General features: G+C 45.3%; 2 protein-coding genes across 22 annotated transcripts in view; both read left to right on the plus strand.

The window, feature by feature from the left end:
- Positions 1-3,718, plus strand: part of LOC110492426 (serine/threonine-protein kinase WNK2) — a 65,025-nt gene extending 61,307 nt beyond the window's left edge. For all 18 annotated transcript variants that reach the window (XM_036947402.2, XM_090203609.1, XM_036947407.2 and 15 more), the window contains one exon: positions 40-3,718. In XM_036947402.2, coding sequence (XP_036803297.2) covers positions 40-360 — 321 coding nt within the window. In that variant the 3' untranslated portion in view covers positions 361-3,718. The remainder of the gene's footprint in view (positions 1-39) is intronic.
- Positions 3,719-7,132: 3,414 nt separating this feature from the next.
- Positions 7,133-20,911, plus strand: LOC110492427 (peregrin). 4 transcript variants are annotated; one of them, XM_036947414.2, is made up of 16 exons: positions 7,133-7,561; positions 8,879-9,651; positions 11,000-11,189; positions 11,484-11,771; positions 12,303-12,820; positions 12,926-13,166; positions 13,440-13,571; positions 13,705-13,833; positions 13,920-14,313; positions 14,461-14,769; positions 14,943-15,212; positions 15,367-15,514; positions 15,662-15,795; positions 17,128-17,243; positions 17,428-17,582; positions 18,195-20,911. In XM_036947414.2, exons 2-16 carry the CDS (start codon positions 8,924-8,926, stop codon positions 18,376-18,378), a joined length of 3,936 nt encoding a protein of 1,311 aa, XP_036803309.1. In that variant the 5' UTR covers positions 7,133-7,561; positions 8,879-8,923; the 3' UTR covers positions 18,379-20,911. The 4 variants fall into 4 exon arrangements, with proteins under 4 accessions (XP_036803309.1, XP_036803310.1, XP_036803311.1 ...); XM_036947415.2 differs by having other exon boundaries at positions 17,131-17,243; XM_036947416.2 differs by having other exon boundaries at positions 12,926-13,124.
- The last annotated feature ends 1,044 nt before the right edge of the window (positions 20,912-21,955 follow it).

A 21,955-nucleotide genomic window follows, 5' to 3' on the forward strand; every position in this document is an offset into this window, starting at 1 on the left:
CTTGTACACAATGTTAAACATCCCCTTTGGTTCTTTCAGGTGAGATGTGCCATCCTTCCAAACAAGTTCCAGCTGCCTCTGTCCTGTCCGCTGACAGTTGTAGGCCTAGCCATGCCCACTGACCTGGGCTCCAACCCCTCTGCCATGCTCCAGCCCGGGTACCTGGTACCAGCAGGTCCTTATGGAGGGGTTGTGCCCGGCCCCTTATACCCCCAGCAGTGGTCTGGTATGCCCAGTCCTGTGGGGATGATTGGGGCAGCGGGAGGAATGCCCTACCCCACCATGGCCAACCCAGGGTTGCAGGCATACCCCCTTACCCTGCACAGCCCTGAGAACGGCCCTAACACCAGGACTACCTAATGTGACAAATAGCACCATCTTGCACCCAGCAAACCCCCCCCCCCCCCCCACCCCATTGCACCTGATGCTCAAAACAAACTGCCCCCAGTGTTCCCCTCTATCTCAGCACCCTCACATCAGGTCTTACCTAATTCTGTGCTAATAAACCTAACTCCACTCTGTCCCCCCTGGTTCTCACTCCAGGGTTACAATTGTAATCAAATCAGTCTAATCACTTTTAATGGGGTGACGGGATGGAAAATAGAATAAAGTAGGGCCCACACATTTAGATGCACAAACAAATGGCTTAAAAAGCACAAGAGGATTTTGACAACCACCATCTCTGATTGTGCTAAAAAAAAATCTGTATTTAGAAACATAAGATTAGCATTCCTCAAACAATTTGTTGAAGTATAATTTGTTATTGCCACACCCTTTTTTTAATTTCACTGATATTTAAGTGTTTATTAAATGGATCACATTTTCTTTGCAACATTGGGTAGAAAAACAACAGCTTTGGCTCAAGGGAATATGTTACATAGGATGAAGAAGCAATACTCCAAGTCAGACATAGAGAACTGTTGCTGTGTACTGGGTGGGATTGGTGTGGGGGGTCCGTGGGTGGTGTTTGACCATTTTTATTGGATTCCTTGTGTCTTACGATTTGGGTCAAACTTCTTCCAACAATTGAGTATGTTTGGTACTATGTGAATCCTATAAATTTAAAAGGGCCAATTTGGGTACAATCAATTAGCTTAATTTCTCAAATGTAAACAATGTTGCAAGAATGCCAATCTTATGTTTCTAACTACAGAAACGATTTCAGAACAATCTGAGATGGTGTCATGGCTTGCTGAAATGACATGGGATGACTCTTGTGTTGAGTACACATAAGAGTGTGTCTGAGTACTGGCCTCTACTTGACTGTACTACTCAACCCCTCCAGTGTTCCTATATGCAGGATAGTCCTGCTCCACTCTGCTCTGATTATGTGGTTTGATGCTTTATCAAAGAGTAACATGCATGTAAATAACCTGTGAGCTTGTAAATCTCCAGTGTGCAGGTAGATGTATAAACTACAACACCTGAAGTTTTCCTGTGTGCTTGTGCACAGTATAAATGTCCTTTGTGTGTGTGTATCAGAGTACCTACTGCTTTGGTCTTGACTAAACTCAGTCATACAAATAATATTAGCGGTCACCAATGTGACGTTTTCACCAAATCCATCATAACCAATAAGCAGTAATGTTTTCAGAAAGCTTTTTATCATTTACTAACATTTTGTCAACCTTAATACACTACATTAGAAATGAGAATACAAGGGTTTAAGATGACAGGATACCTGTATTTAAGGTGAAGTTCTCTGGAGGAGTGCCTTGAACATAGCTTTTTCTGTGAAATGAAGCCTGTCCAAATCACATGGATTTTATTTAATGGTGCCTTGAGTGCCACTTCATTTTGTTATGCTTTGCAGACACTTTTTGGTTTACATTTGAATGCCCTTGTAGCACTGCACTATTAACACAGTATATGCGTTTTATTTAAGTAATAAAATCATGTTTTTAATCTTTTGTTTACGCCACCCTTGTGAAATTTAGAACGCCATAGACGTGAAATGGACAGTTGCCTTGCGAGAACAGGCAGTTGATGTAGCTACAGTTAATAAAAGAGAACATGTCAAAACCCACTCATTGGTTAGTGGCATAGAGTTAGAATTCATAGAATTAACATTCCAATTCAAGTCAACGTTCCCCAATGGATGGATCAATTGAATTCCCATTCAATATTTGTAGGTCTGTTTTTAGAGGGGAGCCAGTAGTGTCCAGCTCAGAATGTAGCAGAGGCAGGTTTGCCGAGCGAGACTTAAAGTGCAATTTCACCCCTCCACCTAGCTTTCGTAGTGGCCATGCCACAAGCCTTATCCAGGAACCTGCAACGGGAGCTAGTTTCTTTTGTTGCCTTTTTAGTTGAACGTAAGTTACAAATCACAAAGAAAACACTAACTGCATTTACAACTGCAAAATATTTTCTGTTGGGCCAAGAGCATGGCTCCTATTATTAAACACCTGATTTAATTAATGTAATTACCAGTTATTTACTCGTCTAATGTATTGTTTTGTGTTTCTTGATGTCGATGCTGCTAGTGTGTCTGGTGGATCCATTAAGAAGGAAAGGAGGAGTTAGGGTGTGTATCTCGTGGTACTTGATAACACGACACAAGCTGAAACACATCCCTCCAGTAATAAATACCCTTCTCAGAGGATAAGTTTTCTCAATGAGATGTTCATGTGAAGCAGTGTTATTATATTGCCTTGTTGACATTTATTAAATGATGTATCATTTCCCAGGTGGTTTTTGATACCCTGGCTTTCTTTTCTTTATGGTTTTGAGTGTTCGATTCCTCTGTTCAGAATGAAACATGCTAAATGCAGATGTATACTTGATTGAGGAGAATTGCACATGGCATGACCTGTGTTCTTAACCATAGCCTGTATAAAATGGGTTCCCAACTTGTAAAAATATGATCATGTGTGCCATTTGGCAGACGCTTTTATCCAAACTGACTCAGTCATGCGTGCATACATTTTTACATATGGGTGGTCCGGGAAATCGAACCCACAATTGTGGCATTGCAAGCACCATGCTCTACCAACTGTTCAATATGTATCCCAACATACCTGTACATCCCCCTTATCCTCATGACCATTGAAAGAGCAGTTCAGAACAGTTCAAATATTGTCCATACAGCAAGATTATTATTATTATACCGCCAGCTAGAAATCTCACAACCACCACACCAGTTAAAGGTTGCAGCACTCCAGTCCTGCAAAGCTGTGAATTGTACAGTTTTCCTGTAGTTAGTATTTGTACATTTTCTTTGTCTGTTTTGAAATTTCACATCAGTGTTTGTTATTCCATCAATTCGGTTTGAATTGGACTTTTATAGGATATTATGCAGTCTTCTGCTTTGGTGAAATACTTCTAGTATTAAGAGATTTCTGTTCTCTGTTACTTGTATCTAACAGTAATGCTACACCTCCCTGTCTTATGCTTAGTGAGCAGAAAACCTCTGTTGGAATATTTACTGAGAGGCAACATTCAGATCCATAGAAATGGATTGTATGGAGCCAATACGATTATCTGAGGAATAGCGCACTGTGCTTCTTCTGATCATTGCATTTCTATCAGTTCTGAGCAACATTGCCTCCTGTTGAATATGCACCCCTTTATGGAAGGCTTGCAAAAAAGCTCTGTGTGGGATTTGCTTCTGCCTGCTGTGCATTTCCCACTATACTACCTTACCAACCCAGTCAGCCCCACTCTAATCACAAAGACTGTACATGTTTAAAGAGATAAATAAACATTATTTTGTGCTTGATGATGTCCTCCCTTTATTCCTCAAGAATCTATTAAATCTAACTGACGGTTTTTATTGAGTAAAGATTTAATCATATTACTGAACAGATGTGATAAATTATCGGGTTCCCTTTCCCCAATAAAGTGTTGAGGGTAAGTTTTATTATGCGCATTGCTTATTTTCACAGGTTCTGGGTGGTGATTTGTCCATCTGACGCACCAGTAGTTTCCATCTGCATTGCATAAATCATTCCACTTCAAATCCTTGACCATTGAACAAAAATATAAATGCAACATGAAGCCAATTTCAAAGATTATACTCCGTTACAGTTCATAGAAGGAAATCGGTCAATTTAAATGAATTCATAAGGCATAAATCTAAGGATTTCACATGACTGTGAAGTTGTTGGATATTGGCAGGAACTGGAACATGCTGTTGTTCACATCAATCCAGGCCATCCCAAACTTGCTCATTGGATGACACGTTTGGTGAGTATGCAGACCATGGAAGAACTGGGACATTTTTAGCTTCCAGGAATTGTGTACAGATCCTTGCGACATGGGGCCATGCATCATCACACTGAAACATGAGGTGATGGTTGCGGATGAATGGCACGTCAATGGATCTCGTCACGGTATCTCTGTGCATTCAAATTGCCATTGATAAAATGCAATGTGTTCATTGTAGCTTATGCCTGCTCATAGCATAACCCCACGGGCACCATGGGTTCATAACGTTGAAATCAGCAAATCGCTTGCCCACACGATGCCATACACGCTGTCTGCCATGGAAGAACAGGTGACTCAATAAGGAAGTGGTCAGGTTACGCGAATGCTACGCTACAGGACTGTTTTGCTAGCACAGACTGGAATATGTTCAGGAATTCATCCAATTGAATTGAGTACACCACCTCATTCACCGGCTTCATCAATAACTGCATTGACAATATCATCCCCAGAGTGACTACGTACATTTCCCAACCAGAAGCCATGGATTACAGGCAACATCCGCACAGAGCTAAGGGCTAGAGCAGCCACTTTCGAGGAGCGGGACACTAATCTGGACGCTTATAAGAAATCCCGCCATGCCCTCAGACAAAGCGTCAATACAGAACTAAGATTGAATCCTACTACACTGGCTCTGATGCTCGTCGGATGTGGCAGGGTTTGAAAAATATTACAGACAACAAAAGGAAACCCAGCCACGAGCTGCCCAGTGACATGAGCCTTCCAGATGAGCTAAATGCCTTTTACGCTCGCTTCGAGGCAGGCAACACTGAAGCATTTCACGAGGGCACCAGCTGTTCCGGATGACTGTTTGATCACGCTCTCCATAGCCGATGTGAGCATGACGTTTAAACAGGTCAACATTCACAAAGCTGCGGGGCCAGATGGATTACCAGGATGTGTACTCAAAGCATGTGTGGACCTACTGGCAGTGTCTTCACTGACATTTTCAACCCCTCCCTGACTGAGTCTGTAATACCTACATGTTTCAAACAAACCACCATAGTCCCTGTACCCAAGAAAGCGAAGGTAACCTACCTAAATGATTACCGCCCTGTGGAACTCACGTTGGTAGCCATGAAGTGCTCTGAAAGGCTGGTCATGGCTCACATCAACACCATCAAGCCGGAAACCCTAGAACAGGGGTGGGCAATTCCAGTCCTGCCTGATTCGTGTAACAGTTTTGCCCCAGCCCCAGCTAACACACCTGACTCCTGGGACTCCACAACTGGATCCCAGACTTCCTGATGGGACGCCCCCATGTGGTAAGGGTAGGCAACAACACATCTGTCACGCTGATCTTCAACACTGGGGCCCCTCAGGGGTGCATGCTTAGTCCCCTCCTGTACTCCCTGTGTATCCCATGACTGTGTGGCCAAGCACAACTCCAACACCATCATTACGTTTGCTGACGACACAACAGTGGTAGGTCTTATCACCGACAACGATGAGACAGTCTATAGGGAGGAGGTCAGAGACCTGGCAGTGTGGTGCCAGGACAACAACCTCTCTCTCAATATAAGCAGGAGGGCCGAACAGGCCCCCATTAACATCGACGGGCTGAAGTGGAGCAGGTCGAGAGTTAAGTCCGGGTGTCTGGTCTCAGACGATCCCACAGGTGAAGAAGCGGGATGTGGAGGTCCTGGGCTGGTGTGGTTACACGTAGTCTGATGTTGTGAGGCCGGTTGCACATACTGACAAATTCTCTAAAATTATGTTGGAGGCGGCTTATGGTAGAGAAATTAACATTCAAATCTCTGGAAACAGTTCTGGTGGACATTCCTGCAGTCAACATGCCAATTTCATGCTCCCTCGACTTGAGGCATCTGTGGCATTGTGTTGTGTGACAAAACTGCACATTATAGAGTGGCCTTTTATTGTCCCAGGACAAGGTGCACAACATTTGAGAGAAATAAGCTTTTTGTGCATATGGAAAAGTTCTGGGATATTTTATTTCAGCTCATGTAATATGGGACCAATAATCTACATATTGCCTTAGCCTAGTGATTAGAGCGTTGGACTAGTAACCAAAAGGTTGCAAGTTCAAATCCCTGAGCTGACAAGGTACAAATCTGTCGTTCTGCCCCTGAACAGGCAGTTAACCCACTGTTCCTAGGCCGTCATTGAAAATAAGAATTTGTTCTTAACTGACTTGCCTAGTTAAATAAAGGTAAAATAAATAAAATTGTTATTTTATTTGCACCAAAGAAAAGTGATAGACAACAATACAGATGTAAAAAAAAAAAAAGATTATTAAAAAAAAAAGAAACAGTTTGCAGGTGTGGTTGGAAGCCCATGGGCTTATATGAAAACCACACCATGAAAATAAATACAACACATCAGTATATTTCAAGGCCTAATTATCTTTCCTCCAGAAATGAGTCTGTTCAAATTGACCTCCAATGAAAATTCCACCCACCTCCACTTTTTGATAGTCTGCCATCTTTTATTTGTATTAGCATCATGATAAAATTAAATTTTTGCCTACATTACTACTGTATAAATGTGAAATTAATGTAATCACAATAGATGATTGGCATTAAGCCTATAATAAACAGACATAGCCTATATTGAACAATGAAAATCTACATTTGACTGTAGAACTATATATATTTTGTCTTCCTTTGCCAGGCTATATGAAAATGTGTGCATACTGATCAAATAATCAATTTCAAATCTACCGTGCACATGTAACTAATCTGTCGTTTTCATATTCAAATTTATGGCGGAAACCCTCCATATATGATTTACTTTTCCACATTGGCAGATTCGCAAGTAACAAAAAGAAAAACCAATGATCTTAGAAGTTTTCATAAAATCGAATGCAGCGTATTTTATCCGTATGTTTTTCGTCTTTGGACATTCCATTCTTTATAGTGCATATTTATCCAGATGTATATTAAAAGGTGTGAAACTGATAGTTAGATTCGCCACACAGAAAAATAACAACAAAAGGAACCAAATTACATTTAACGGTGAAAACGTGACGCCACTTCCCTAGGTTTCCATTGGTTTCAAAAGTACACCTTCCTCAAACACCAAAGAATGGTACACATCGAAGAATGGTACACATATTTCGACAAATACACCATAAAACAAATCATTTTCTATTTGACGAAAGTGCCCACACGCGCCTATGCCGTACAGCAGTGGCTGCCCCTTTTGTTCGCTGGAGTTCCTGAATTATTCCTATCACAATGAAATTACTAGGATATTGTGTTGTCGTGTAAACCATTTACCCCACATTTCTTGTGATAAGATAGTATTTTATATGATTAATACATCGATCTGCAATCGTCCCATTTACCGAGCTGGAGTGAGAGATTTTGCAGCACGCAAGCTTGAGGAGCCCTGAGTAGTAAGTGTTTATTAATTCAGAGCTACATTGACTATGTATTCGTGGTGTCTAGAGAGAAATAGGCTTACATTTGTAAGGTGTTTCATGATTTTTTTTTAAACGCAATGTATTTGTGCTTTGATTTATGTTACAATTTGCTTTTCGAATAGTTTCTTATCCTATGTAGGTAGCGAGATAAAACCCAGGATTCTGAGTGCTACATTATCATAATTATGATATATTTATCTTTCCCTGTTAGTAAATGTAATTCCCCTAGAACCACATTGATGACTAAGGAAATGGTTTTGCTTTAGTTACATTAATAGGTTGCAATCAGGTAACACAGGGTGTTATTTTGTAGTGGCTTGGTTGATCAGGGTGAGGTCTAAACATTGTGGAGGGAAACATTGTATCAAGCTGAAACATCATTTGAGCAGTTACATTGTATTACCTCGGGTTGTCACCTGTAAGAATGGTTACAATGTTTCTCAGGCTTCTATAGATACAAATGTATCATTTTTCTGCCAACTAGCAATAATAGTTGCAATCTAGTGGATATAGCTTTCTGGTTGCGTTTGCAAGCTATAGTAAATTGCTACACATTTCCTTGGATCTTTGAGCACGTGAATAGAATAACATAAGATTACGCTATCCAAATGAATACAGGGGCTAAACATTCGATCGATCAAGAGTCAAAGAGTCATTCATATGATTTATTATCTTATACATTGATTAGCTTGCCAGAGTTTCATCTGGTACTTCTGGTGAATATGTTTATTCAATGACAGTGGAGGCTATCGGCAGGTGTTTAGAAGTCTACTTTATGATTTATATGAAGCACCTGGTCGAATCAACCTTTGAATTTATCTGTTATCTGTAATCCAACATTCCAAACGTGTAATTTATCTCGGCTGTTAAATCGATCCGGTTACTGGCTATCTAGCTAGCTTTTTGTGTCTTCAGTTTAAGATTTGAATCAATCTTTTATTCGAAAACATTGTTACTTGTAACAGTAAGTAAACAGTATTGCAAGTCAAATTTAATTTGCATTGATTTAGCTAGCACGAAAAATTGTCAGATGCACCTGTCGTTGCCATGGTAAAGTTGACAGCTATCCAGCCACGTGCCTGCTGTTTTCAGGGGTTTGTTTCCTTGAAATCAGCAAGACAACATGGAATAGCTTTTAGGATTCCAAAGGGCTAAAGGCAATGGACACAACTGTGATGTTTTCAACATAGACTGACTTTTATTTTGACATAATACCCATCTGCATGTATGTGTTTCAATAATGTTGGCGTGAGAGATGCCAACACCCTCCCCCTCCCCTCTCTTTCTTAGATGTAAGCTTGAACAGCTCCTGTCCCAGCAGTGGCCATCGGCACAATGGGGCTGGACTTTGACGTGAAGACTTTCTGCCACAACCTCCGAGCCACCAAGCCCCCTTACGAGTGCCCAGTGGAGACCTGTCGCAAGGTCTACAAGAGCTACAGCGGCATTGAGTACCACCTCTACCATTACGACCATGACAACCCCACGCCTGCACAGGGCATGCCCCAGAAGAAGAGGAAGGGGCGCCCCCCTCGCATGTCCCTGGTGGGGACCGGGGACATGGAGGGAGGGCTGGGAAAGGGAGGTGGGCCAGGGCAGGCAGGGAACACCCCTGGGAGTCCTAATCAGTCAGAGCACTCCCACTCCCCAGGCAGGGAGACGATGACCTATGCCCAGGCCCAGCGCATGGTGGAGCTGGAGATCCATGGACACATCCACCGCATCAGCATTTTTGAGAACATTGACGTGGTATCGGAGGATGACAGTGGGGCCGAGGACCCTCCATCCTCGGGCGGAGGTGGGGGAGGGTTGTGTAATGGGGGCGACAGCGGGGGAGGAGGGAGTGAGGTGGGGGGCAAGGACAGGCCAGACACCCCTGCTGCTAACGGGGGGAAGGCAACACCCAAGTCCGGGAAGCACAAGAGTAAAGAGAAGAAGAAGGAGGGATCGTCACACCACCACAGCGCTTCCTCTGGCCCAGCAGTCAAGCTGCCTGAGGTGGTGTACAGAGAGCTTGACCAGGAGAGGCCCGACGCACCCACACGACAGTCATCTTATTACAGGTCAGTCACAGTACCGCACGACCCTCATCCTACTACAGGTCAATCACAGTACCGCACGACCCTCATCCTACTACAGGTCAATCACAGTACCTCACGACCCTCATCCTACTACAGGTCAGTCATAGTACCAGACAACCCTCATCCTACTACAGGTTAGTCATAGTACCACACGATCCTCATCCTACTACAGGTCAGTCATAGTACCAGACAACCATCATTCTACTACAGGTCAGTCATAGTACCGCACGACCATTCTACTCCAGGTCAGTCATAGTACCACACAACCCTCATTCTACTACAGGTCATTCATAGTACCACACAACCATTCTACTCCAGGTCAGTCATAGTACCAGACAACCATCATTCTACTACAGGTCAGTCATAGTACCACACAACCATCATTCTACTACAGGTCTGTCATAGTACCACACAACCATCATTCTACTACAGGTCAGTCATAGTACCACACAACCATCATTCTACTACAGGTCAGTCATAGTACCACACAACCCTCATCCTACTACAGGTCAGTCATAGTACCACACAACCATTCTACTCCAGGTCAGTCATAGTACCACACAACCATCATTCTACTACAGGTCAGTCATAGTACCAGACAACCATCATTCTACTACAGGTCAGTCATAGTACCACACAACCATCATTCTACTACAGGTCTGTCATAGTACCACACAACCATCATTCTACTACAGGTCAGTCATAGTACCACAGAACCATTCTACTCCAGGTCAGTCATAGTACCACACAACCATCATTCTACTACAGGTCAGTCATAGTACCGCACGACCCTCATCCTACTACAGGTCAGTCATAGTACCACACAACCATTCTACTCCAGGTCAGTCATAGTACCAGACAACCATCATTCTACTACAGGTCAGTCATAGTACCAGACAACCATCATTCTACTCCAGGTCAGTCATAGTACCAGACAACCATCATTCTACTCCAGGTCAGTCATAGTACCAGACAACCATCATTCTACTCCAGGTCAGTCATAGTACCACACAACCATCATTCTACTACAGGTCAGTCATAGTACCACACAACCATCATTCTACTACAGGTCAGTCAGTCCTCTGTAGTTTAGTTGGTAGAGCATGACTCTTGCAACGCCAGGATAGTGGGTTCAATTCCTGGGACCACCCATACGCAAACAATGCATGACTAAGTCTCTTTGGATAACAGTGTCTGCTAAATGGCATATATTATCATGTTATAGTCAGTCACAGTACCCTGCCTCAGCTGATGGTATTGAAGGTTTAAATATCCATACTCTGTCATTCCATTCCTCTCTGCTCTCTCCCCACACTTTCCTCTCCCTCAGGTACATAGATAAGTCGGTGGAGGAGTTGGATGAAGAGGTGGAATATGACATTGATGAGGAGGACTATATCTGGCTGGACATCATGAATGACAAGCGGCGTAGTGACGGGGTGACGCCCATCCCCCAGGAGGTGTTTGAATATCTCATGGACCGGCTGGAGAAGGAGTCCTACTTCGAGAGCCATAACAAGGTGACACTCACTCTCGCTCGCTCGCTCGCTCGCTCTCTCTCTCTCTCTCTCTTGCTCGCTCGGCCTGGCTCTGAGTGACAGATTTTGTGTCATTCCAGCTTTTATCCACCTTCTTTCCAGACATGATGTTGACTTGCTTTATCTGTCACCTTCTGTTGGGTGTGTGGTGTACTGTATTGAGTGAGCAGTAGGATGTAAAATGGCGTTAGCTGTGTGAGTCTGTTCCCCTAAATAGTTATCCCTTTACTTACCCTCTTGTCCATTTTCTACTCCACCTTTCCCCTCCTCGCTCAGACGGACCCCAGCGCCCTGATCGACGAGGACGCCGTCTGCTGCATCTGTAACGACGGCGAGTGTCAGAACAGCAACGTGATCCTGTTCTGTGACATGTGTAACCTGGCCGTGCACCAGGAGTGTTACGGCGTGCCCTACATCCCTGAGGGCCAGTGGCTGTGTCGCCGCTGCCTCCAGTCCCCCAGCCGCGCCGTCGACTGTGCCCTCTGCCCCAACAAGGGTGGGGCCTTTAAACAGACGGACGATGCACGCTGGGCCCACGTGGTGTGTGCCCTCTGGATCCCCGAGGTGAGAGTGTGTGTGTGAAGGTAGAAGTGTGTGTGTGCGTGAGGGTAGGAGTGTGCTTGAGGGTAGGAGTGTGTGTGTGTGTGAGAGAGGGTGTGTGTGTGTGTGTGAGAGAGGGTAGGTGTGTGTGTGGGAGGGTAGGTGTGTGTGGGTGGGAGGGTATGAGTGTGTGTGTGAGGGTAGGGGTGTGTGTGTGAGGGTAGGGGTGTGTGTGTGAGGGTAAGGGTGTGTGAGGGTAGGGGTGTGTGTGTGTGAGGTTAGGGGTGTGTGTGAGGGTAGGGGTGTGTGTGTGTGTGTGTGTGTGTGAGGGTAGGGGTGTGTGTGAGGGTAGGGGTGAGTGTGTGTGTGTGTGTTTGTGTGTGTGTGTGAGAGGGTAGGTATGTGTGTGAGGGTAGGGCGGTGTGTGCATGCTGTGCTTGAATGTATTGACAAAGTTGTGATGCTGTGCATGTCTCTATTCTGTCCTGTTGACAGTCCTGTTGCAATGAATGTGAATCTCCTCATCCCTTCCTCCCTCTCCTTATCTCTCCCCAGGTGTGTTTTGCCAACACAGTCTTCCTGGAGCCCATTGACAGCATCGAGCACATCCCCCCGGCGCGCTGGAAGCTCACCTGCTACATCTGCAAGCAGCGCGGCTCAGGGGCCTGCATTCAGTGCCACAAGGCCAACTGCTATACAGCCTTCCACGTGACCTGTGCCCAGCAGGCCGGCCTCTACATGAAGATGGAGCCCGTCAGGGAGACCGGCGCCAATGGCACCTCATTCAGCGTCCGCAAGACCGCCTACTGCGACATCCACACCCCGCCCGGCTTAGCACGCCCACTCGGAGGGGTGGGAGGGGCTAGCATGGGCTCCTCCCACAGTGAAGGCGAGCTGGAAGAGGACGATGAGCCCAGTGTAGGTCACGATGACGACACCAAGGGCTGGAGCTCAGAGCGGGCAAAGAGGGCCAAGGCCAAGTCCAGACTGAAGATGAAGAGAGCCAGGAAGATACTGGCTGAGAAGAGGAACGCTGCGCCTGTGGTGTCTGTGCCCTGTATACCCCCACACAGGTACTCACACATACTCACTGCAGACACAAAGGCATACAGATTCAGACCTCACATACTCTCCCAGTCTCTTCAGTCCTACCATCTTACCTATATGTTCCTCCCCAGGCTCAGTAAGATCACCAGTAACCTGACAGTGCCCAGGAAGAGCCAGTTTATGCAGCGACTGCACAGTTACTGGACCCTGAAGAGGCAGAGCCGGAATGGTGTCCCTCTGCTGCGCCGGCTCCAGACCCACCTGCAGTCACAGCGCAACACGGAGCAGCTACAGCCACAGCCGCAGGCGCCACAGTCGCAGGTTACCACGGTAACCACCACACAGTCTCTGTCTGGTGTTGTTATCACAGCGGTAGGGAGAATACTACTAGAAGCTCTGCATGTGTTTGGAATGAAGTGTGCCGGCTTTTCAGAGACAGAAGGAAAGAGGGAGTGTGTGCTCTGTTTTTGTAAATGCTAAGGTTGCATTGTCTCAGGCGATTGCTTTGTTTGATTCTGCTGTGATGTAGTGGGTGTGGTGCTGCGTCCTGATTTAACTATGTAGGCTTACTGGTGTGTAACACTGCCAAACTAACCAGTTTGTGTGCGTTTATTTTGTGTGTGTGTGTGTGTGTTGGGGCCCCAGAGGGACAGTGAGGATAATAACTTGGCTCTGAAGGAGCAGTTGAAGGCATGGCAGAGACTGAGACATGACCTGGAGAGAGCCAGACTACTGGTGGAGCTCATCCGCAAGAGAGAGAAACTCAAGAGAGAGACGGTGAGACACACACACACTCCTCACATCCTTACTTCATGCACACTTTTGTATATTGGCACATGAACACACACTTGACATCTGTTTGCACAGTGAGCAGGTGTGCTTACACATGTTGATCTGTCTGTGTGTTCAGATCAAGGTGCAGCAGATGGCGCTAGAGATGCAGCTGACTCCCTTCCTGGTCCTGCTGAGGAACACACTGGAACAGCTACAGGACAGAGACACCAGCAACTTCTTCACTGAGCCTGTCCCCCTGGCCGAGGTAACTCACACACACTTTGACACCCCTTTGTGTTATCTCACACATACTGTGGCTGGTGGGGTTTAACCCCTAACCTCTCTCCTCAGGTGCCAGACTACCTGGACCACATCGAGAGGCCCATGGACTTCCAGACCATGTGGAACCTACTAGAGGCTCACCGCTACCTCAGCTTTGAAGCCTTTGAGGCAGACTTCGGCCTCATCGTCAACAATTGCCTCAAATACAACGCCAAGGACACAGTGTTCTACCGCGCTGCTCTGCGCCTCCGGGAGATGGGTGGGGCTGTGATCAGGACTGCCCGCAGACAGGCAGAGCGAATCGGCTTGGACTATGACACAGGTATGCACCTCCATCGAGAGCCCAGCCCGGACAGCCAACGTGACAGAGAGAGGGACAGGGACCAGGAACAAGAGAGGGACAGGGACCAGGAACGAGAGAGGGACGGAGACGGAGACAGGCCGCTCTCTTCCAATGAGGATGGTGAGTGGCTTAGAGTCCTGTATTATCACCAAATATTCTACTCACGCCTTCTCCTTTTCTTACAGTTGTACTCTTCCACTTAAGTTATAATGTTGCTGTATAGCCGTGTGGGATTCTGTAGTTGTTAAATTTCTCTCTGTCCCTTAGACCTGCTTTTACCAGAGAACCGGCGGAGGCTGCCATTGGAGGAGCAGCTGTGTTTCCTTCAGGCACGCTTTGATGAGGTCAGCTCAGGGAAGCACAGCATTGGTCGGTCGCGGCGTGCCAAAGCCCTGAGGAAAGAAATGACGGTCATCAAGAGGAAACTTGCCCACCAGAGAGAGGGAGGCTCGGGCATGGGGGGCAGGGACTCAGGGGGCGGGGGGGACAGGGGACCATCCCTCCCCCATCACCCCTCATCCACGGGACGCCACGACGAGGGGGAAGAGAGCAGCAGTCAGGAGATCAGTGGCAAGGGTGAGACTGAGGGGATATCTAAGCTCAGTGTACACGCTCCAGAATTCATTTACAAATTGATCTCCCATAGGCCTAGCCATACTTATCATGTGTAACTCTCATTATGTTAGATTTATGAAATAACATTTTCAGTCTCTGTCTCCCTGCTTCTCCCTCCTCCTCTCTCTCTGCAGATTTAAGTGCATCGTCCTCGGCTCTAGCTCCAGAGGTGGGACGTCGTACCTCTGTCCTCTTCTCCAAGAAGAACCCCAAAATGGCCGGACCCCCCAAGAGGCCGGGCCGTCCCCCTAAGAACAGAGATGCGGGACACGGAGGGGCAGGGGTGAGCCCCAGTCCAATAGGTCCCCCTCAGCTGGCCCTCTTGTCTCCCCCTCGGCAGAGGAAGAGACCCCACAGCAGCTCCAGCTCCGAGAGCGACAGTGATATCGACAACCTCCTCCCGAGTAAGACACACACACGCACAATCAAACCAATCACATACACAATCACACTAGGTCTGTAACAACATTGTTACATTGTCATTACTCTTATCTTTTAACAGTTACTACTCTCTAAGGTCAGTCTAGTAACTGTAACGGTTATGACGGTATCTCCTAGGCCTGCCCACTAACGGTTTTGGCGGGGCCAACCAGCCGGTGACTGAGAGTTTTCGGGTGTACAGGAACGAGAGGAGCCTTCCTCGATCCAGCTCTGACTCTGAATCCACCAGCAGCAGCAGCAGTAGTGCTGCCTCTGACAGAACCAGGTAATTATAGACACACACTGTGGTATTTACACACAGCCACATAGTCAAACACAACTGCACTGTCTATGATGCACACATTTGGTTTAGGATGAATGAATGACTCTCTTTTCGTCTTTCTGTCTCTCGCCCTCTTTCTCTCTCTCGCAGTACCACTCCGTCTAAGCAGGGCCGGGGGAAGCAGTCGTTCTCTCGTTCAGCCTTCCAGGAGGACAGCAGTGAGGAGACATCAGGGACAGAGAACGACTCCTACTCTGTGGGAGGGTCACGCAGCGTCTCACACTGTGAGTGCCACAGGCACACGTTCGTCAATCTCATCTATCGTGCCACCTCTACCTCTCGTTTTCCCAAAGTGTGTGTGTTTAGGAGGTATACACAGTGCCTTTGGAAAGTATTCAGACCCCCTGACTTTTTCCACATTTTGTTAGGTTTTATTCTAAAATTGTAAATCGTTTTTTTCCCCTCATCAAGCTACACACAATAACCCATAATGACAAAGCAAAAACAGGAATTGAAAACATTTGTATAAGTATTCAGACCCTTTACTCAGTACTTTGCTGCAATCTTGGCACACCTGTATTTGGGGAGTTTCTCCCACTCTTCTCTGCAGATCCTCTCAAACTCTGTCAGGTTGGATGTGGAGTGTCGCTGCACAGCTATTTTCAGGTCTCTCCAGAGATGTTAGATCGGGTTCAAGTCCGGGCTCTGGCTGGGCCTTTCAAGGACATTCAGAGACTTGTCCCGAAGCCACTCCTGCGTTGCCTTGGCTGTGTGCTTAGGGTCATCGTCCTGTTGGAAGGTGAACCTTCGCTCCAGTCTGAGGTCCTGAGCACTTTGGGACAGCATGATGCTGCCACCACCATGCTTCACCATAGGGATGATGTCAGGTTTCCTCCAGAAGTGACGCTTGTCATTCAGGCCAAAGAGTTCAATCTTAGTTTCATCAAACCAGAGAATCTTGTTTCTCATGGTTTGAGAGTTCTTTAGGTGCCTTTTGGCAAACTCCAAGTGGGCTGTCATGTGTCTTTTACTGAGGAGTGACTTCCGTCTGGCCACTCTACCATAAAGGCCTGATTGGTGGAGTGCTGCAGAGATGGTTGTCCTTCTGAACGTTTCTCCGATCTCCTCAGAGGAACTGAGCTCTGTCAGAGTGACCATCGGGTTCTTGGTCACCTCCCTGACCAAGGCCCTTCTCTCCCGATTGCTCAGTTTGGCAATGTTTTGGTACCCTTCCCCAGATATGTTCCTTCGACACAATCCTGTGTCGGAGCTCTAAGGACAATTCCTTCAACCTCTTGGCTTGGTTTTTGACAGGTGTGTGCCTTTCCAAATCATCAAGTTGTATAAATCTCAACGATGAATCAATGGAAACAGGATGAACCTGAGTTACATTTCCAGTCTCATAGCAAAGGGTCTGAATACTTATGTAAATAAGGTATTTTAGTTTTATTTTGGTATAAATTAGCAAAAATGTCTAAACCTGTTTTCGATTTGTCATAATGGGGTATTGTGTGTAGATTTTCGAATAAGGCTAATGTAACTAAATGTGGGAAAAGTCAGGGGGTCTGGATAGTTTTCGAACACACTGATTGTGATGTATTGGGTGTTTCTCTCAGTAGGGTGGGGCCGGGGCCGATCCGGTTGTAGGACGCCATCAGATGACTACTCTTCCCTTGATGCTCTGGACCTGGTGTGGGCCAAGTGTAGAGGCTACCCTTCATACCCTGCTCTGGTAATCCAGCCATGGATTGGACACACACACATGGATGTACACACATACACACACATTAGGATAAACTACGGTTGAAATTTCCATTCGGCCACAAGTTGCTAGTATCTCATACCAACCAATACCATAAAACTATTGCATTTACTTGTCCTTTACCCTCCCTCTAACCCTTCCCCTCCCCCTGTAGATCATCGATCCTAAAATGCCCAGTGAGGGGGTATTCCACAGAGGGGTTCCTATCCCTGTGCCCCCTCTGGATGTCCTGAAGCTGGGGGAGCAGATGACCCAAGAGGCCCGGGAACACCTCTTCCTGGTACTCTTTTTCGACAACAAGAGAACCTGGTCAGTACACTGTCTGTCTCTCTCTCAGTCCTCTGTGTTTGTCTTTCTCTGCCCCTCGCTCTCTCTTCCCCAGCTCTCTTCGTTCCTCCCTCTCTCTCTTCTCTCTGTCTTTGTTCTCACTCATTATCCCCCTTCTCTTTCCCATGTGAACCTCTATCCCTCTCTCACACTAGTGGAGAAGTGTTGTTTTGAAGGCTTCTCCTTCTATATCCCAGTGGAGGCAGCGGAGAAGCCAGAATCAGAGTGTAGCAGCAAACTTCATTCTGTAGTCAACAATGTGCAGCTCAGCAGCATTAAATCATTTCAAAAGGCTGTCTGCACGTAGTACAAGAGCAAAGGATGGGGGTTTTTACATAGAAATGCAAGAAAGCAAAAAAAAAAAAAATCCATCTCCCGCTAGCAGAAGTGGGTCACACAGGAGTGATTGAAGAGGACGCTTTGAGAGAGAACAAAGAGAGAGAAAATACACTTTGTTTTAGGTCACAACACATAAAACAACTCACAGCAGTCAGTGCTGCACTGTGGGTGGATAATAATTACCTGTGAGAAAGTGTTTCTAACCCTGTGTGTGTGTCTCTGTGTGTCTGTGTCTGTCTCTGTGTGTGTCTGAAGGCAGTGGCTGCCGCGTTCTAAGCTGGTTCCTCTGGGGGTGGACCGGGAGCTGGACAAGGAGAAGATGCTGGAGGGAAGGAAGTCCAACATCCGCAAGTCAGTGCAGGTGGCCTACCACCGCGCCATGCAGCATCGCAACAAGGTCCAGGGAGACCCCAGCAGCGACACCAGCGACAGCGACTGAGCACTAGCACACATATGCACACTCACAGAGATATGCCCAACACACACACACACGTCTTTGCTGGCCTCCCAAGGTATTGATAGGGTATTGGTTTCAGATCTGTGGGTTTTGATCTACCCTGTGGCCTTGGAGAGCCTAGCACCCAGCACACAGAACAATATGCCAGTAATACCTATTGGAAAGCACATGCAACACTCTATTTCCAACATACACACGTTGTTGGCACACACAGTGGTATTTAATCTGATGTAAAATATATATCTAAGATAATTGAAACAAAGGTATTAAGAAAAAATGATATTCCCAGAATCATGATTCTGATATGAGTGTTTACCAGCGACTAAAGAACATGGGTTGCAGAAGGTCGCATCACACAGATATATGCACACACACAGACACACACACATGCATATATACAGTTGAAGTCGGAAGTTTACATACACTTAGGTTGGAGTCATTAAAACTCGTTTTTCAACCACTCCACACATTTCTTGTTAAAAACTATCATTTTGGCAAGTCGGTTAGGACATATACTAATAAGTCATTTTACCAACAATTGTTTACAGACAGATTATTTCACTTATAATTCACTGTACCACAATTCCAGTGGGTCAGAAGTTTACATACACTAAGTTGACTGTGCCTTTAAACAGCTTGGAAAATTATAGAAAATGATGTCATGGCTTCTGATAGGCTAATTAACATCATAAGTGTCAATTGGAGGTGTATCTGTGGATGTATTTCAAGGCCTACCTTCAAACTCAGTGCCTCTTTGCTTGACATCATGGGAAAATCAAAAGAAATCAGCCAAGACCTCAGAAAAAAATGGTAGAACTCCACAAGTCTGGTTCATCCTTGGGAGAAATTTCCAAACGCCTGAAGATACCACATTCATCTGTACAAACAATAGTACGCAAGTATAAACACCATGGGACCGTGCAGCCGTCATACCGCTTAAGAAGGAGACGAGTTCTGTCTCCTAGAGATGAACGTACTTTGGTGCGAAAAGTGCAAATCAATCCCAGAATAACAGCAAAGGACCTTGTGAAAATGCTGGAGGAAACAGATACAAAAGTATCTATATCCACTGTAAAACAAGTCCTATATTGACATAACCTGAAAGACCGCTCAGCAAGGAAGAAGCCCCTGCTCTATAACGTCACAACAAAAGCCAGACTACAGTTTGCAACTGCACATGGGGACAAAGGTTGTACTTTTTGGAGAAATGTCCTCTGGTCTGATGAAACAAAAATAGAACTGTTTGGCCATAATGACCATTATGTTTGGAGGATAAAGGGGGACGCTTGCAAGCCGAAGAACACCATCCCAACCGTGAAGCACGGGAGGTGGCAGCATCATGTTGTGGGGGTGCTTCACAAAATAGATCAAGAGGTGGGAAAATCACGTGGATATATTGAAGCAACATCTCAAGACATCAGTCAGGAAGTTACAGCTTGCTTGCAAATGGGTTTTCCAAATGGACAATGACCCCAAGCATACTTCCAAAGTTGTGGCAAAATGGCTTAAGGACAACAAAGTCAAGGTATTGGAGTGGCCATCACAAAGCCCTGACCTCAATCCTATAGAGAATTTGTGGGCAGAACTGAAAAAGTGTGTGTTCTGAGCAAGGAGGCTTAGAAAACTGACTCCGTTACACCAGGTCTGTCAAGAGGAATGGGCCAAAATTCTCCCAACTTATTGTGGCAAGCTTGAGGAAGGCTACCCTAAATGTTTGACCCAAGTTAAGCAATTTAAAGGCAATGCTACCAAATACTAATTGAGTGTATGTAAACTTCTGACCCACTGAGAATGTGATGAAATAAATAAAAGCTGAAATAAATCATTCTCTCTACTATTATTCTGACATTTCACATTATTAAAATACAGTGGGGATCCTAACTGATCTAAGACGGGGAATTTTTACTCAGATTAAATGTCAGGAGTTGTGAAAAACTGAGTTTAAATGTACTTGGCTAAGGTGTATGTAAACTACCGATTTCAACTGTACATTCAAACAGGGCAATGCATGTGCACACACACGCATCCACACACCCTTTGGTGTGCACTTATGGTTCCACAGTATCACTGGTCCAACACCCTCTCTACACCGCTCCCTCTGCCCGCCCCCTCGGATCCCCGTGTCCAATCACGGCTAAGTGGAGCACGGGGTTGGCCGGCATGGCCAATCGACTGTAAGCAAAGCAGCTTCCTCTGTTATTTATTCCGTCTCCCAAGGACCTCCAGTCTTCTTCTCTCTACTAGTCTGACGGACCGTCTACACAACATTGCATTGTGCAGTCGTTTCCTCTACTCTTCCGTATGTGTTTATTTTGTTTCTTTAGTTTACGTCTCTTTTTGTTCTTGTCTGTTTGTACTATTCTGGCCACTGGCGAATAATGAAGACTAATGTAAATGTGATAAGAAACACACGCCAGCCTCACTGTCTGTTCTAGTCTCAGGCCAATGGCTTTAGAACTTTTTATATATACAGATTACATAAAATAGAAGTTTAATAAAATAATTGAGTTTTGTACACCGTGGTCCTGTTCAGCTCTCTTTTGCCTGTTTGTGCATCTGTGTTTGTCTGTGTATGTGTGTGTACAACATTGCTGCCTTTCCTTGTTAAATTCAAAGGTTCTCTCATTCAAAATATTTTTGCAGATATATCTAATCACATTGAATTACATGAGTACATACAGCAGGGCCTGGACTTGTTGCGCAACCTTCATTAACCAGTTGTAAGAAGGAAGTTATGTGGAATACCCCTGTGTGTTTTAATGAAGCCCTGTTCTGCCTTTCAACCAGGATGAATCATGAGTGAGTGTATTTAGTTACCACGGTAACTGGGAGAAAAGACTCAATATCGGTATAACTTTATCTATATATTTCCTGTATATCTGACATTTTATCAGATATAAGGAGTAGACATGCTCCAGATATGCATGTTCCTAATTTCATATGGAGCTAGGATATTCTCCGTAATAGGACAGTTTCTACATGCATACAATCAGTACCTCAGAAATCTCCTACCTACCATATCAATCAAGGTAAATACAGTTGAAGTCAGAAGTTTGTATACACTTAGGTTGGAGTCATTAAAACTCGTTTTTCAACCACTCCACACATTTCTTGTTAACAAACTATCGTTTTGGCAAGTCGGTTAGGACATCTGCTTTGTGCATGACACAAGTCATTTTTCCAACAATTGTTTACAGACAAATTAAATAATATATAATTCACTGTATCACAATTCCAATGGATCAGAACTTTACATACACTAAGTTGACTGTGCCTCTAAACAGCTTGGAAAATTCCAGAAAATTATGTCATGGCTTTAGAATCTTCTGATAGGCTAATTGACATCATTTGAGTCAATTGGAGGTGTACCTGTGGATGTATACTGCTCAAAAAAATTAAAGGGAAAACTAAAATAACACATCCTAGATCTGAATGAATGAAATATTCTTATTAAATACTTTTTTCTTTACATAGTTGAATGTGCTGACAACAAAATCACACAAAAATTATCAATGGAAATCAAATTTATCAACCCATGGAGGTCTGGATTTGGAGTCAC

The sequence above is a fragment of the Oncorhynchus mykiss genome, chromosome 16 (genome assembly GCF_057628025.1).
Source record: "Oncorhynchus mykiss isolate SJ-2025 chromosome 16, ASM5762802v1, whole genome shotgun sequence".
NCBI lineage: Eukaryota > Metazoa > Chordata > Actinopteri > Salmoniformes > Salmonidae > Oncorhynchus > Oncorhynchus mykiss.

What these genes read in the sequence shown, in the direction of transcription:
- LOC110492427 (XM_036947414.2), top strand. Translation starts at nt 8,924, where the DNA reads ATGGGGCTGGACTTTGACGTGAAGACTTTCTGCCACAACCTCCGAGCC. An exon ending in CTGGTGTTGTTATCACAGCG is followed by an intron (nt 13,167 to 13,439) that starts GTAGGGAGAATA and finishes TTGGGGCCCCAG; the next exon opens with AGGGACAGTGAGGATAATAA. An exon ending in AGCCTGTCCCCCTGGCCGAG is followed by an intron (nt 13,834 to 13,919) that starts GTAACTCACACA and finishes CTCTCTCCTCAG; the next exon opens with GTGCCAGACTACCTGGACCA.